The 18,403-nt window shown below is 39.0% G+C and overlaps 1 protein-coding gene across 1 annotated transcript; it reads left to right on the forward strand.

Annotated features, from left to right (window-relative positions):
• The first annotated feature begins 174 nt into the window (after positions 1 to 174).
• Positions 175 to 17,718, forward strand: LOC139732216 (gamma-butyrobetaine dioxygenase-like). Its single transcript, XM_071643092.1, has 7 exons — positions 175 to 408; positions 3,974 to 4,129; positions 5,086 to 5,231; positions 13,498 to 13,603; positions 16,318 to 16,517; positions 16,934 to 17,100; positions 17,537 to 17,718. Exons 1-7 carry the CDS (start codon positions 175 to 177, stop codon positions 17,716 to 17,718), a joined length of 1,191 nt encoding a protein of 396 aa, XP_071499193.1.
• The last annotated feature ends 685 nt before the right edge of the window (positions 17,719 to 18,403 follow it).

Below are 18,403 nucleotides of genomic sequence, written 5' to 3' on the forward strand. Positions count from 1 at the left end.
ATAAAGAGCGCAAAATTGCGGCGTACATTCAACGTTTGTTGTAATATTCTTTTTTGACGGGCTGTCCGTAAGGGAAAAATTGCGGTCTGGAGGGATCGTCATTCGATCGCCATCGTATCTTCAGAACACTTGTCTGTGCTTGTCAAGCCTCAGAACATAGTGTGCAGTACTACCATGAATCAGCCTGGAGACACTATCGTTCGGGTGGAGCAGGCTCCTGATTGGTATGAGCTGACTTGGACGGACGGCTACACCGGCCGCTACCCGTTCGTCTGGCTTCGGGACAACTGCCGTTGTCATGCATGTTATCACGCGAGTTCGAAAGAGCGATCGAGCTTGCTTTCTAACCTCGATGTCGATGTTCAACCCACCAATGAGGCGCTTACCAATGGCGGCCAGACTTTAAAGGTGAAGCCAACATTTTTCTTGTTACCCAATATTCCGTTTATTTTAAAGGAAACATGAAGGGAATTTTTACCTGACAACGTACAGAAGTTCTTATAACTCCAAATTTGTTCATATCTAATATTCTGCCCCCATAGAAAACAGTCTTTTAATGTATTTACTGAACATTCATTCATACCCATTGATTGCCTCGTTGATTGATAGTCAAGTTCTGCAGAACATAATTACCACTGATCAGGCATACATGGGTGGTATACACGGCCACATTAACAGCGGCAAATTGAATAAGTTCATATCTATGATGTATGTTATGCTCGCATGTTTCCATGGTATTTAACTCCCTCTGTTGCCTTTTCTGCCAGGATTATAGACAATATCACAGTTACATTAATTACAGACGCAGTGAAACAAAACAAAACAAAAATCGGGATTTATGCTGTTGATCATGAAAATTATGACTGCTAAGACTCATATCACGTACGACAATAGTTTTAATATAGTAATTGCACTGTTTTTTCCGCTCACCTAAAACTGTATAACATTAAAATTATGTAATATACAAATGTATAAATGTGTTCCTATTTTGCTAGTTCTATTTTCAGTGGCCGATCCAAGTTTCATCAATCTTTCCTCATTTGTCACTGTCGCGATATAAAGACTCAATTTGCTAATCTAAACTCAGTAATTTATACAATGTATACGTCAATAAATCAAGCAATGATTTTGATAGTCTGCCTGATGCATTGTGTACACCTGGTCTTGTTTGTGTTCCTTCTGTCATACTTTAACAATTCGGTTGTCATGAAATAAAATTGTCGTATCTTCCGCGCTTGCGAATCTGTGTGTGTGTGTGTGTGTGTGTGTGTGTGTTATCACGATTAACTCAGCTTTGCTTATTACATGAGAATTTCTTGATGTTCTCTCCGTATCTCTTAGTTTATGATATCGCGTTTCCAATGTTTCAATGTGTTCTGATTATGCTTGTGTTCTCTTTGCGCTGTGGAGATTTTAACCCCATGCGTGCCGGATTCGGTATTGCGACATGGCTCGTTTAAGCCCCCGTTCCACTATCACGATTTGGACCCCGATCTGTCCCGATCTAGCAGATCGGAAGAGAGCGGCAAAAGCGTACGGGGATCGGAAGCATCGTAGCAGCAGCGTGTGGAGGTCGGGGTTGGAGCGGGCAGTTTTTCAGATCGGGAAGAAATTTTGAACCGGTTCAAAATTTCTTCCCGATCTCCCCGATCAAAATTGACATATTTTTAATCGTATGGCAAGCGGGGAGAGCGTAGTGACAGCGTAAACGCAGCGGGGAGAGCGTAATGACGGCGTAAACGCAGCGGGATGAGCGTAACAAGGTCTTTCTGAGCGTAGTAACATCGGCACAAGAACGGGAAGTAATTTTAGCTTTAATTTTCGAAGAAAAAGAAGAGAAGAAAGCAGCGAAGCAGCTACCGAAAAGGCGAAGAAAGAGAGACTGCACGTGATGCTGAAAGAGGAGGAAGAGGACATAGCAGAATTTTGAAGAATATGAAATCATCTACAACTGGAGGAAGGCGGACTATAAAAGCAAGGACATCAAGAAAAATCCTTTGAAAAATCAGCACGTCTTTGTTAATACAATGCATTGCTGCAAAAGAACCGTGAGTTGAGGAGGCTCTTCAAGTTCAAGTTCAAGTTGATTTATTTCACTTCCAACAAACAAATAATAAGAAATACAAAGAAATGCTCATATACACAGACGTCATGAAATCAGTACCACAATGCAATGAACAGAATAACATTGTAAAAGAGATACAGGCAAATTATCAACAGAGATACAAATAACAGTTACGTCACTGTGGTAAATGCATACAAAATATTGCTGGAAATGGAGGGGTCTGCTAAAAAGCAGAGCTTGTAGTATTAGAATGCAGTCCCCTCATAGAGAAAAATATATAATTGCAAAAAACAACAACAACAAATTTCCCTAAGCGGCAGCAAAAAAAAAAAAAAAGGACAGACAGAGTTATACACACATACATGCACACATACGGACGCACATTAACAAACACATGGCGGCTCTCTTGTAAGGAAAAAATTGATGAGAGGATAGAAAGATATATAGTAGTAGTGAAGAAGGTAGTAAGTCCGAGGTGGACAAGGGGGGGGGGGGGGAGGAGGAGGGGAGAGGAGAGGGAAATGGTGGGTCATAACCAGGGCACTGGAGACACAGAAGCACGGGCTCGCTGATGAAGAAAGAGTAGTGAGAATAACGAAGCAACAACAACTTTGAAAATCAAAAGTAAAAAAAGAAGAATGAATCTTCGAGGTCCACAGTATATTTCTTCGGTTCTGCATGCTAATAAGTTGACTGACTGCTGACCCACAGTCGAATCGGGGTACATCGGGGCACATCGGGCACTTTTCAGCTCTCTGAACGGGGTAACAGCGTGATAAGATCGTATAGATCGTTCAGAGCGTAGATATACAGTGTGCATTGATCGAATAACATCGGCAACATCGCACTAACAGCGTAGCTACATCGTTCTAAAGCGTACCGGCAGCGGCAGAGATCGCAATGTGTAATTCCCGATCATCGTATATAGTAAGAGCGTAGCAAGCACTTGGTAGTCGTAACTGCAGCGTACTTAGAGCGTTCTAACATTGTACTGTGTCCAGATCGGCTCAGGTTTTACCCGATCCTTCCCGATCTGAGAAAATTGTCAAATCGTAGCGAGAACGGCATAGTGGAACGGGGGCTTTAGAAAACAAACAAGTTCCTGGCTTCTGAGCGTGGCTACTCTGTTTGCTTTTATTAATAAAACTTCAAAGATAAATGAATACACCAGCGCATTTATAAGTAGGCATGGGATTTCGATATGTGAAAATGATCGTTTCCATGGTATATATTCATTTCATGGCATTGGCAGTGAGGATGATATAATGAGAATGTCTGTACTGGAATGCATTTTTTTTTTTACTTACCAGCTCGTCTCAGCAGCAAACTTGTTACATAGGGCGATTAGACTAATCAATATCGTTGCATAATCAATTAATCGAAATACTCCTGTTCTTCTAGAATGATATGAACGACTATACCGCCAGGCTCAGAAGCAGGATGGTGATGCATATTTACTGTTGTTTTAATTCATATCTATCTTAGTATTTCGCTAGAAAGAGTAAAAACGTAGGGCCTTATATATAAGATAATGAAATATTCCGTTTGAGTTTTCATCTCTTTTTCAATTTTAGTTATTTCTGCATTTTTCAAGAATATGCAAACGAAAATACAATAACTATGATTTTGCTTATTTTTGTAAGGAAGATCAAGACTGTTAGTGATCAAACAAAATTATTCAGTCATTTAGAAACAAACTACAGTATATTGTTACAATTTGACTTCCACGATGTTGCAGGAGCCGTCACAAAAAACATCCCTATGCTGTTTAAGCTCCAAATCTGTGATAATTGATAACATCTGAAAACACTTTTATTTACAAGCGCTAGAAAAAGATAAAAGGAAGTCAGTAATTTTAATAGGTAGGTTGCAGAAGGTGACATTCTTTCTTGCAACTTTTATTCGTAGGTCAGTTGGCCTGATGGATGCACGAGTGATTTTCCCGCCAACTGGCTGTACCGCATGCGCTTTGAGAAGACCAAGTTTGACCCTGTCAAAGAGCTGGTACCAAAGCCGTGGGGGGCAGAAATGTTGCACAATATTCCTCGATTTGACTATGATAAGGTAATGCACGCAATCATGATTATATGTAAAAGAAAATTCTTAGAGATTTCTATTAATCCGATTAAGTTCCTATTAGTTAAAGGGAAAATCAAGTCCAAGTTAATATAAGTTATTCTGATTTTAAAAAAAAAATCTTACGAATTCTACGGTAAAAATTTTGCTGAAATCGGATGAAAAATGAGGAAGTTATGAAATTTTGAAGTTTTGCTAATTTCTGCAAAACAGTTCTTGTACAGTGGGTATGAATGTGCACTTGTGTGAGCTCCCTATGTCATGTAACCTCACAGTTTTTTATTGATCGTGTGCGCAAATGACGTAAATTCAATGTCTCTGTTATAAAAGTCCGAGACATTATATTCATGGTTGAATAATTTCAGAATAGTAATCAGTTGGATATATCAGGATTTGAGCCTCGGGCATAACTGCGTTTGAATGACAAATTGGAAATTTCAAAATTGTATGTGTACAAACTATAATATGGTAAGTTAAAAGGGGATGACATGCTCACTTTGCCATTTGCATATTCATATTGACTGTTCAAGAACTGATTCCTCAAAAATTAGCGAAACTGCATGTGTATATAGGCCGGTTGTTACACAAAATGATAACCGTATGAAAATTTCGCAATAAAGCCAAAAATATAAATAGATATCATTACTTTTCTCAATAAACCTTAGATAGATAGTTTATTCTAGAAGCAATTTATCATTACTGTTGTTCACATTTTGTATATTCAACAATACTTTGATTGTACTGATTAACTTTACATTGGTTGCTTCTATATCCCTAACTCACATTTTACGATTATTTTCAAGCACTAAAGCTGGGTTTTTGTTTCTTCGGCAAATGGTAAATAACGCCTTTCAGTGTTTACAAATGACATCTGCACGTTTACCCGTTTTGCGATCAAGTTCTTAAAATTATCTTGAAAGTCTCGTCTTCTTCAAATTGTCTAGGTGATGGAAGACCCGAAGGTGTTCAAAGACTGGCTGACCACCCTGGTGGTCACTGGCCTGGCGCTCATACAGGGGGCACCAAAAGAGACAGGAGTCATTGAGCAAATTGGAAAACATGTGGGACACCTCCGCACCACCATGTATGGGTGAGTGTTTCGTTTCTTTGTTTTACTGTTACCAAGCACAAAGAATAATGGGCGTTTGGAGTAACAATAAATTTTATATTTCATGTATACAGCGGACAATTTCAGACTGTTTTTTTTTTGGTACAGATTACGCACTTTACAAAATTTTTAATTGTACACACACACACACACACGCACACGCACACAGATACCTGAAGCAATGGAAAGGATGCCTACTGAAGTGTACTGACAGACCATAGTCCACTGACATCGGGCAAGTTTATGCATTTGCCGCTTTGAAAACGAGGGAAGTCCCTAACCAACTGAGAAAAAAAAGAAAGGTAATTTCTACCAATGTCCACATGTGAAATGGATTATCAAATTGGGCTCTCAAATGAAATTTACAGTTGAACGTATCTTACGTTTGTCATACAGTAAGCGCTTCCTGGTATATAGGAATATTCGTATATTATTATCATCATGATTTGTGCGCCTTTCTGACATGGTTGACAGCACTGGCGTAGCCGGGGGGGGGCGATGGGGGCGGTCGCCCCCCCCCCCCCCTAAGATTTGGACCGGGGATTTGGGAGGGCGGAAAAAAAATGCGTGTATACTGTATGCATGCACATGAAGCGGGTCTCCTTTGCAACCTTTCATCAAATAAGATATTTTTTTTTTAATATTTCACTCAAAGTGTGCACCAGATCGTTGAATTTCAATTCAAAATATGCAAAATCTCTCGTGCTTGGCAGGGGGTATCCCCCTCCCAAACCCTCCCCCTCTGTGCCTCTTTCCCTAGCTAAGTACACTTTTTAGATTTACAAAAAAATTATGAATAATTCTGAGTGCACAAGACTTATCACTTATATTGCGAAAACTCAAGGTTCCCTCATGTATAAGGGGAATTTCCCCTTTTAATCGACCCTTTCCTCCCTCAGCCCCCCCCCCATCAGTTTTTTTTTTTTTTTTTTTTGCTGATTTCCCAAATGTTGATTCCATCAAATATGCGTATACGAGATATCTCAATTTCAACCTTAAAAAGGCAAAAGCTCCATTGGAAGGGAAGGGTTGAGATAACACTCGCCCACGCCTTCTCCCTGATCGTCCCCCCCCCCCCCCCCGCCATGCATAGAAGTAGACTGTGGCTATACCCAGATCGCTTTATTTCAATTCTAAAAACGCAAAAGCTCCACGAGCGGGAGGGGGAATCCCCCTTCCCCTAAGCTCTACCTCACTAGACTTTATACATACACACAGATGGTGCACATTCGGAATAAGAGCTAAATTCCGTGATTTTAACACTTCGATGAAAAAGTATTGCACCAAAAATTTGCACCAGATCGCTGAATTTCAGGTCTGAAAACGCAAAAATCACCTTCGTGTGGGAGGGGATATGCCCCTTATCTACACCCTCGTGTGCATGCATTTTCTGTTTGATTGCTGAACAGACAGCGTTCATGATATTCAGTGTAAGAATTAATACAAGAAGACTAGTGTATTTAAATTATACCATTTTATAGGTAAATTGTTCAATAATAATCTACACTAAAATATACTGCAACCTTAAACAAGTGGGACTGTTTCAACTCGTTAAAATACGCAAAAACATGCATCATCCCCCTCCCACACCCTCCCCCCCCCCCCTCGCTCGCTCCGCTCGCTCGGGTTCAGTCGCGTTCATGATATTCAGTAAACAGAATTAATACAAGAAGTGTATCTAAATTATACCCTTTTATAGGCAAATTGTTTAATAATAATCTACATCAAAATAAACTACACTACCATAAACAAGTGGGACTGTTTCACGTCGATAAAACGCGCAAAAACATGCATCAAATTGCACCATTTGCAACATCAAAATGCAAAAAGTTCTTACCGTGGGAGGGGGGACACCCCCCTCCCACACCCTCCCCTATACCCCCTCGATCGCTCCACTCGCTCGGGTTCAGTCGCGTTCATGATATTCAGTGAAAAGAATTAATACAAGAAGTGTATCTAAATTATACCTTTTTATAGGCAAATTGTTCAATAATAATCTACATCAAAATAAACTGCTACCATAAACAAGTGGGACTGTTTCACGTCGATAAAACGCGCAAAAACATGCATCAAATTGCACCATTTACAACATCAAAATGCAAAAAGTTCTTACCGTGGGAGGGGGACATCCCCCTCCCACACCCTCCCCCCCCCCCCCTCGCTCGCTCCGCTCGCTCGGGTTCAGTCGCGTTCATGATATTCAGTGAAAAGAATTAATACAAGAAGTGTATCTAAATTATACCCTTTTATAGGCAAATTGTTTAATAATAATCTACATCAAAATAAACTACACTACCATAAACAAGTGGGACTGTTTCACGTCGATAAAACGCGCAAAAACATGCATCAAATTACACCATTTACAACATCAAAATGCAAAAAGTTCTTACCGTGGGAGGGGGGACACCCCCCTCCCACACCCCCCCCCCCCCTCGCTCGCTCCGCTCGCTCGGGCTCGGTCGCTTCGCTCCCTCGCAGACTAACCCCCCCCCCTAAGATGAAATCCTGGCTACGCCGTTGGTTGACAGCCATGCAGCCGTGCGGCAGTCATGCAAACACCTGCATACATTATAGCAAAAGGAAGATAAAGCCAACATGGCTGCTCGTCTGAGGCCCGAGGCTCGAATCCTCATATACTGATCACTATTGTGAAGTTATTCAACCAGCAAAAACGTCATGTTACAGATGTCAATGACAGAAACAATGAATTTGCGTCATTTTCTGTACACGAGCAATGCAAAATTGTGACGGTATGACATGGTTAGCTCACTCATTTGCGTATTCATACCCACTGTACAAGAGCTGTTTTGGAGAAATTATCAAAAATTCAAAATTTCATAACTTCAATTCAATTCAATTTAATTCAATCTATTTTCATACTTCTCAATGAAGGAATGTACATCAAATATAATAAAAACAGTGAATCATCATATCTGGCTTGGATGTACAGTAAATTAATGTAAGAATATAAAACATATAGTGGTCAATCATCGTACGTTTGTTTCTATGTATAACGCTAAAGAAATATGACGGAACCTACTTGAAAGCGAGCTTGTTAAGCGTAGGTCCCTAATTCTGAACAGAGTGTAAAGATGAGGAGCACGGATGCAACGTAGGACCAAAACAAAGAGAAACAAAAATGAAAGGCAAAAATACCTGGTGCACTTCCTTATCATACATACGATTGCAGTCAACTTTTTACCGCTGAACTCGTAAAAAAAAATATATATATTTTTTTAAATCAGACTAACTTATTTTGGACTGGATTTCATCTTTAAGACTTCTTTATATCAAGGGTGTCCCCCTTAACCCTGAACTTGCTAGAAGGTGAAAGGAAGGAAAAAAGTGAAGGCCTCAGGGACCAGCTTCTGCATCAAAATGGTATGTAAACATTACACAAAGTCCCTGAGATAAACCAAAGATTCATTGTTTTGTGGTAAATGTCAAATTAATATCCAATTTTTTCCCACTACGATCCAAGAATCTGCAAGTTCTTTACTTTTTCCAACCCCACTTAATGGTGGTAAATTATATAAAGCTGACTTGATCTTTACCAGTCAGATTTGAAGGTTCTTCTAAATTCATTTTCGTATCAGAAACGAGAAACAATTCTAATCCCTTAAAAAACAGAACAATCCCGAAGTCATACAGGTTTTCGTTCAATATGATCTCTACGGGCTACGGGTGACGAAGTTTTCTTCAAGAGTTTACCATGATCATACAGGTACATCAGTCTTTCCACGGACGAAAGCTTTTTATTTGTTCTTTCTTTTCTAAATTTATCCCAATGCCAAAGCGAAGCATTGTCTGTTTTGAAATATGCGGATCTGATTGTCACCGAACATGCATAACAAACTCTGTGACTGACTCGACCTTGACAGTGCTCCAGGGGTGAAAAACCGCAGATAGCTCCCCTCTGTACCCTCGATTAGTAGTGCTTAAAGTATACGTGGCACTCGATTGGCCGCCAGATAAAAGATTCTGACACGATACCCAGTCACCTTCGATCTTTGCATGCATTCCGATAACGTACGATGATTATGTTGCCATCTGATCATAGGCAAGCGGCTATCCCTGTGCTTACATTATGTACGTTTGTTTTCGTTTTTTTTTTTTTTGGTAACACACGGAAGTGACAACAACAACAACCACAACAAACAAACAAACAAACAAACAAACAAACAAAAACCGGCTAGAAATGATTGTTTGTTTGTTTTTTTTTTTACTTCCCGTAACTTCCCTCGTTGTTTTTCAACACATGAAAAAAACAACAACAAACCGATAAACTGAAAAAAAGTGCCAGAAAAAAAAAAAAAAAAAATTTCCTGTAACTAATTCCTCCCTTTTGAAAACCTATAGGCGCTACATTTTGACATGTGAATGTACTATTGTCGAAAATTTCGAGTTTCAAGATACAAGTACGATGAATTTAATCATACACTCTCCTATGTATTATGCATAACATATTAAGGTTAAATGAATATAGTTAAATCTAGCTACAACTATGAAGCAGCAAGAATTTGACGATTTTACCATGCATGCTTACATGAACTCCCCATGCAATCTCATTACAGAATCTGTGGTGTACAGATTAAAGGACAAGTCCACCTTCATATACATGTGGATTGAGTGAAAGCAGCAATATTGTGACATCACACACTGCAGTAGTCTTCTCATCAAGCAGTGACTAAGCAGAAACTTAAAAAAAAATCATAACTTTTAAACTGATTGACCAATTTTCCTCAAACTCTGACTGATGTGTTATACCAATAATGCTGCATTCACTCGATCCACTCTATAAAGGTGGACTTGTCCTTTAAAGACTCGGTAGGTCGCGTTGGGATTTATGGGCGGCTCAATTCATTCTCTGCCCATTGCCAAAAGCCGGGATAATTTCGAAAACCACGACTTCAATCGATATTATGCAACAATGGGATTGTGTCTATGATCAGAGAGATCACAGAGATAAATCTATTCACATTTCGTTTCGGGGATTCTTGGTTTTTTTCGGCCTGGTCAGCCTTGAAACACCAGTAAGGTATCCATAAGCTGTACAGGGACTTTGGGTTGACATAGTTTTTCTTGAGATGGGGCTTCAACTTTCCAACCTTTTTTTTTTTTTTTGGGGGGGGGGGGGGGTAATGAGGTATCCTTTTATGTAATGTGAAAGAGGGTACAATTCTAGGAGGAATTCAAAATCTATTTAATGAAATTAGTATTGAAAAGGCCAAGATATTCAAAAACAATGAGGTCATGATAAAAAATGGGACCAATCTTTCAAAAGGTGGACTAAATTTCAGGCCTACTTTTTTGGGATATCTCGCCCATTTTAAAACCGATTTTTATCAAGTAAACTTTAAATTCCTTTTAAATTATTGTATGCTCTTTAATAATCCAACAACAAAAAAGCAAAATCTGAATCCCCTACCTCAACTCAAACCATTTTAGTGTCTTCCCTTTAACTTGTCGCTCTGCTGAGTACTATAGTAGTTGCAATTGGCGTACAGCCAAGGAGGTGCGGAGGCGAGGCAAACCGTGGACGCTTTGCGTGCGTATTTAATAAAAGAGAGCATTAAAGGGATCGGTGAGATGTGGTAAAGACCCTACTCAGGGGATCTAACATTTTTGGGTGAGATAATGAGAAACCTCTTTTAAAATGTGAAAGAGCATGTAACTCTTAGAGGAATTCAACGTTTATTTGACGAAAATTGGTTTTGAAATGGTTGAGACATCCACAACAGAGCAATCCTAATAAAAGGTGGGACCCATCTTTTATTACGATCGCTTTGATTTACTTTGTTTTTGGATGTCTCAGCCATTCCAAAACTTTGAATTTCTCTTAGAATGGTATGCTCTGTGCTATTTCATAAATGGTTTCTTGGTATCTTACAAAAAAAGTTAAAAGCCCAATCCTTTCCTCAACCATTACTATACCATCCCTTTAAAGAAGAGTCATAGTTGACATACTGAAAAGTCTTACTTACCTTTGGGAGCACTGATTTTAAAAAAACAGTTCAAGATATCACTTTTGATGCATATGTGTAGGTCAGTTGTATCACAAAACATCCTATATAACATCTTTGCAATAAAGCCTAAAATATAAGGAGATATCACAATTTTTCCCATTAAAACATTACTTTATAAATAGACGGTTTAATCTGGAAACATTTTTATTATAACTATTGTTCACATTTTGTATATTTAACAATACTTAACATCGGTTATACTTGTTCAAATTGTTACATTGGTTGATTCTACCCCTGTAACTCACGTTTTAGAACTATTTGGAAGCATCAATGCTGGGTTTTCGTTTCATCTGCAAATGATAAATTATGCCTTTAAAGGGAGAACAATTTGTGCGTGGCTCTCGGTTATTCTTTTTTATCTACTTATTCTTCTTCTTTTTTTTTGTAAAGAGGCTGTTGATCTCAGCACATATCTTTTACAATAATGCACAATAATACCCCATCCACATTGTACAGAATATATCCTATGGTGTTCTTTTTTTGTCGGTGTTCACGCGATTGTATACTCAATTCATCTGGAACACTCATACGCAGATTGTACTCTGCACAACTCAGCACAAGCATATCATACTTATATTTCTCTCTACCGCAATAATCTGCAATGTCATCTCGTATCGGATGTGAGGCCATCTTTTTCTTGATTGATTGGTTGATTTTTTTTTTTAATTTTTACTGCGAATTAGGTTTCTAAAGGCAATCAAAGCCATTGCCGAAGCCATGGCACCATGTCCATGGAGGGTGCCCATTTAATTTGAGTTTAGATATAAATTAAACAGTTTCAATAGGTATCAGACCATTTATTACTAATTAGGACACAATATAGCGATGTTATCTTTCTGATATATGCCACCAAAGCGGGCTCTTTGATCCCTATTAAACGTCCTTTATATTCTGTTAATTGTATTGTCCGATGAAGTCTGTATAGATAGAGCGAACACTATCGACGTGTAAAACGGGGCCCCATACCCTCCCAACTTTCTTATCTCAGATTAAATATGTAAACAAGAGTAGATTGTGCCAATACTCCTTTGACACAATAATGCTATTAAAATCGTTGCCGATCATCTGCTTATATATTCTTATCACTTCAACAATTCAAAAGGAATAATCTCAATTGGGTCTGACTTGCATTTTGTTGATGTTATGTTTTTGTGTAAGTAATCTGATTGTATCTCTCGCTCCATAGTGTTCATTCCTGCTTCAAATGTGCAATTCATAATTTTCTTGTAATGATTTAAATGTTTCATATGAATGGAATTCATAAAAGCATATTGTTTTGTATCGTGTGTGTAGTGATAAGTTAAATTATGTCCGTAATGGTGTAGTAGTGTCTTAATTGGATACCGTGCTATGAGCACCTTTTGGGTCATGCCTGATTGAGCCAGATTATGTTTATATACACGTACTGACAAAAATATGATAAAAAAAAGAAACTATATATTATGCAGTCCAAATAGGCCGACATGTCGGCTTGTATTGATTGCATTGATGCATTTATCATACCTTAGGTCATATTATAAGACGACCAAAATGATTATCATTCTGTATGTAATGAATCATACATTTTGTATAGGCCTACTATAGTACCTTTAATATTTTTCGTTAGGCTATACTTGGACATGCCCACAAAAAAAGAAATAAACAGTATTTAATGAAAAAGCCGGCCTTCCAGACCTTTAATCCTTGTTACTAATTATGATCAACAAAGGATGAATTGCAGGGAAAAATTATTCAAGTTATGTTCCCTTAGGGAAAGGCGAATTATAATGACCTAAGTTCATTGTACTAGTGTTTTAGGAAGGATTTGCAGATGATGTCACTGGTAGAAATTTGGGTTGGAAGATTTTTTTTTTTTTCTGTGAGTGAACCCAATAATCTGATAAAGAAAAAATTGTAAAAATTGTTGTGGATGTACCAAATAATCGGAAGAAAAATAGTTGAAATAACATTGTCAAATTTGTTGTGGGTGTACCCAATATTATCTGAAAAAAAATAGTAGAAATAAATAATTGTAAAATATATTATAATGCATGTGCTTAAATAATTGGTCAATACGAGCAATGTTGAGGGAATCATGAATGAACACAAGTAGCCAAAACGCATTTACATTACATAGTATTTTCAACCACAAATCTTTATTAGAAACAGGGCTTTGCTGATATGTTTTGTTTTTATTGTTGCTGTATTGGTTGTTTTTTTTTTCTGTGTGATTTCGCTATTAGACGTACGTTTCAGGTAGAAGCAATCGCATCGTCAAGCAACCTGGCCTACACAACGAAGGCACTGGGGCTCCATGTCGATCTTCCGATGTATGATTACCCTCCCTCCGTAAGTGTGGTACAGAATTTGCGTATAATGTGTATTTGTTTGTTTGTTTGTGTGTGTGTGTGTGTGTGTGTTGCGTGTTTTTGTCTATGTAAATACAAATATGTTAGTGTATGTGGATGGATGCGTTTGCGTGAGTTCTTGTTTTCTCCATGTGTTATAGTAGTGCATGTAAATCGAAGCATTAAACCACGAATTTCCTTTAAATATGGGCCTTGGGTTTCTTTTACACGGGTGATAGGGCGTATACCCTTCTTTTCTGTCCGTACGGCGCTTTTCCATTTTTTGATTGTCCTTCCTATAAAATGTTATTTATGTGTACTTAACCTCTATAGATCCATGACGTCAAATTTATATTGGCTTTACAGAAAAACAAGTGACCAATGGTGATTACAGATTTAACCTGCGGGACAATTCAGCTTGGTGGAGATACGCAGCTTGTCTCCTCCTATACATTTCATTTATTTATCTATTCATTTATTTATTCTTTTTTTAGTGAGTGTACATAACCGTTGATCACACTATCATACGATGAACGTAATCTACTGCTTCCCGAATGTTCCTGCTTAATCACTTACTTGTTATCTTCCCGTGTGTTGGTACTGTAGTGCCCTTGTGAGTAAACGTGTTTTGTTGTATTCTTACGACCCATTTTGAAAGTCACTTAGACTTTGGCAGTTGGGTGTATGACTTTGACATTAAACAATGCTTTTAAAACGCATGCGCGGGCAAAGCGTCGCGATCAAATGTCATTGAACACCCCTGTTTATATCTTATGATGTTGTCATATTGATAACCATAATGAGAATTTGATTACGCATCAGTTAAACCAATGGTAACCCTATCAAGATGATCTTGAAAGGCAGAGCGACAGAAGAGAAAGAGGGTGCATGGGCTAAATTACAGTAGACACCCGTTACAACGAAATCCTCGGGACCGGTTCTTTCGTTATATTGACATATCCGAACAATAAACCATAAAATATATTATGTGTGTATATATATTATATGAAGAGTTTATTTGCAAAAAAACGATAAGTCCATATTTGCCAAATGGAGATATTTGCGATTAAAGGTCAAGAAAAATAAAGAGAATAATAAGAAAATTTTTGCTTCTTTTGACCATAACTTCAAAAATGTACGTTTATATGTAGTGACCAGTATATCACTTAAAATGTATTATTTTGTACTTTATGACAGAGACCGTACTTCAAAATCTTCAAAAATGGACTTATCGGTTTTTGCAAACAAACTCTTCATATGTACATATATATATATATATATATATATATATATGTGTGTGTGTGTGTGTGTGTGTGTGTGTGTATAAATATAAATACATACATATATTGAGCGGTAATGCTATGGTCTTTTTTTTTTCTTAATTCGCTGTGAACAGAATTTCGTTATAAATTACGCGTTCGTTACAACGGGAATGTCCTATATGAGATGGAACAGTATGTAGATCTTGACATTTTAGGCCACCGCCACGAAGTTTCACCTTAGGTATTATGCTTTCGAATACCGTGTTGTCCCTCCCTCCATCTGTCCTTCCCTTCGCCCTTCCCTCTGTAATCGATTTTGAGGTCAGCATAGCTCAAAAGGGCTTTTTACACTTGTAAAATTTTGCTTAGCCCCGGACCAACGGTGGGGCTAAGGGGGGGGGGGGGGGGGCTTAGCCCCACCGTTGGTACGGGACTATCCTTAGCCCACTTTCTGTTTACACTCGTTTTTGCCAAAGTGGGCTAGCCCCACCGATAGTACGGTACTATCTGGCCCTGCAAAATAGCAGGGGTTAGCACCGCAATTGCGGTGCTGGCACCGCAATTGCGGTGCCAAGCAAGTGAGTGTAAACAGAACGAAAAAATAATCCTGGGCTAAGCGACGGAGACGAAGTCCGACCCTCACTGACCAATCAGAAACGAGGTAATCAAGTGCTGCCGGTGCGTGCGTGTACGTGTACAGTACACAGCGTAATTATGAATATTCATGTGGTTTGGAAAGTCCGGGGCTAAGAAATACGAGTGTAAAAAGGTCAGTTTTCTCCTTAGCCCCGGACAAGAGATAGTACGGGACTAATTGGCGACTGTAAAAAGCTGAAAAAATTGGTACGGGACTAACGATAGTCCTGGGTCAGAGAAAGTCCGGGGTTAAGAAACACAAGTGTAAAAAGCCCTTAAGATTGTTTGAGGTATCGAAATGAAATCTATCATAGTTTATTATATAGGCCTATGTATGAGTGGAAGAAGCTGTGCCTATTAACTTTTGGGTGCAGATGATCAAGGTTAAAGGTCAAAGCAAATTCTTAAAATTTCACCATTTCTCCCATATGTTTGCAATGCTTAAAGGAATTTTCATGAAACTTTAAATGTATACATGTTAGTATTACCAGGTAGAGATTCTTTACAGCAAAGTTTTGGGCCTTGGGGTCAAGGTTCAAAGGTCAAATGAAAATTCCAAAATATCACTTTTTCCCCCATATCTCGGAAATGACTTGTTATCTCCATGAAACTGAGCATAATGCGCATATATGCATGTGCTGCCTTACAATGATTCCCATTAGAATTTTAGGGTGCGTGGGTCAAAGGTCAAGCATCAAAGGCCAGGTGAAAATCCTAAAATTCTGTATGAATGTAGGCCCTACTTGCAGTAATTTTAAAGCATAGATGCCACCAGTTTGATTCTTTAAATATTCTTCATCTATTGCTACCAACGTAGGTCCAGATGCTGCACTGCATCAAGCAAGTCGAAACAATAGGCGGAGAGAGCCAATACGCGGATGCCATGAAAGTTGCTAATGACCTCAAGCTCTCTGACCCGGATGTGTATCACACTCTCACGACCCTGAAGGTCGACTTCCGGCTGAGAGGGGTCGACTTCATCCCGTACCACTATCAGTTCGCTAAGCCTGTTATACTGTGAGTGAGGCTCTCCTTCTCACGAGTTCTTGTTGAGTTCAGTTTGTGGTTAATTTATGCTCGTTGAGGTTTTGCTAGCTATAGAGCGGTTTTTTGAATTGTAAGTGAGCTCAGTTGAATTCAGTCGATATCAGATGATTTCACTTAAGCTGAATTGAATGACTGCCAGTGAAGTTTGATAATGCTAAGATTAGTTTTTCTTGGCGTTAGAGATAATTGGCAAACTAGACAGACTCATTAAACTAGCGGAGGTATTTTCTGCTTTCTAAATACATGTACATGTAACAGATGCATCCTAAAAAGAAAAAGTGCATGTGTAAGGCTGAATGGAAAGAATAAAAGTCGACGAATATTATTGTATCTGTAAGTATGTATAACTTTCTACATCCCCCCTCCTCTTTCCACACCATGTGTAGACTGGATGAAAGAGGGGAGTTCAAATACCTGAGCTTCAACAACGGCGTGAGGGCGCCGTACATCAACTGTCCTGTTGAGGACGTGAAGCAGTTCTACCGCAGCCTGAAACTATTCGAGAGTAAAATCGTCTCCAAGGAGAACATGATCGAAATCAAACTACGAGAAGGTACACTCACATCCACTTTAATACCGGCATTCCACTCAGCCATGGTCAACGGTGTTTATTACACTGCATCGTTTTTCTTATTTTACTATACCGGTATACTTTTCTATAACTTCAGCGAATCAGTCTTTTGTCGCTTCAGACAATGGCAAGTTCAAAGCTGGATTTCTATGACAATTGCCGCTACAGTCTTGACATTAATTTAGTCCTGTCTGTTATAATGTTTTGGTTAGCTCTACCTTGCAATGATCATTATGTTTGCGTTCAGCATATTGTACATTAGGAACCAGTTCCTTTTTAGATAGAATTGACTGTTACAAGACAGTGAAAGCAGTTTTTTTTTTCATTCCTTAGCTTCCTTATTACCACTCAGTTACCCCGTCTCATGAATGTGCTTCAGCGTTATACATTTATATTATGAACGGTTTGTTTCCCTCAGGCGATGTGGTAGCCTTTAACAACAATCGGGTGATGCACGGCCGAAGCAGCTTCAGGATGGTGCAGAACGAGAAAGACGGGAAGAAGACTCGGCATCTGGAGGGCGGATACCTGAACTGGGACGCCATCTACTCACGAATCCGTCTATTGGAGGAAGAAGTCAACGGCATGGTTGTCCTCTAGGCGCTAGGAGGACAGGCTCGCGCTGTCAGGAATATAATTCCTCCCGTCATACTGCCATAATACCTGCTCCTTCTGCCTCTCCACCAAATCTCTTTGTTCCTCCTCCTTCTCCTCCTTTCCTTCTTCTCCCACCTCCTCATTTTCATCATCTCTTCTTCTTCGTTTTCTTCTTCGTCTTCTTCATGCTCTTTCCTTGCGTCACCATCACTACCGATCACTAGGGAGCTTTAGATTTTAGACGCGCGGACGTTCAAAGGGGGAAAAAAAATGATCTGAGCGTGCGCAGTAGCGCGGGTCAAGTTGACACACGCTTCTGCGCACGCTCAGATCATTTTTTTCCCTTTGAACGTCCGCGCGTCTAAAATCTAAAGCTCCCTACTACCAACTCAGGCCCGACTCTGTGCGTGGGTAGGAGGGAACGTGATGGAAAAGAAGGACATTTTGGTTTAATCCTTTCTTCCAGCTTCCTCTTGCCATAAAAAAGAGATGAACCAAAGTATAAAACCTATCTCTCATGAAATCCAGAGACTCTTTGTTAAACAGGATTTTTTTTCTGACGATTCTTTATTCGAATTTCGTTCAATTTCATATCACAGAAACAGAAACGTTCACAGAAACAAAAACAAAACATTATACAAAGACAAACTTCATTGTACACAAACATTGTGCAAACTAATGTCAAACT

This window comes from Diadema antillarum, unplaced genomic scaffold (genome assembly GCF_040938485.1).
Source record: "Diadema antillarum isolate AM-2024a unplaced genomic scaffold, OU_Dant_1.0 seq00000406_RagTag, whole genome shotgun sequence".
NCBI classification, from domain to species: domain Eukaryota; kingdom Metazoa; phylum Echinodermata; class Echinoidea; order Diadematoida; family Diadematidae; genus Diadema; species Diadema antillarum.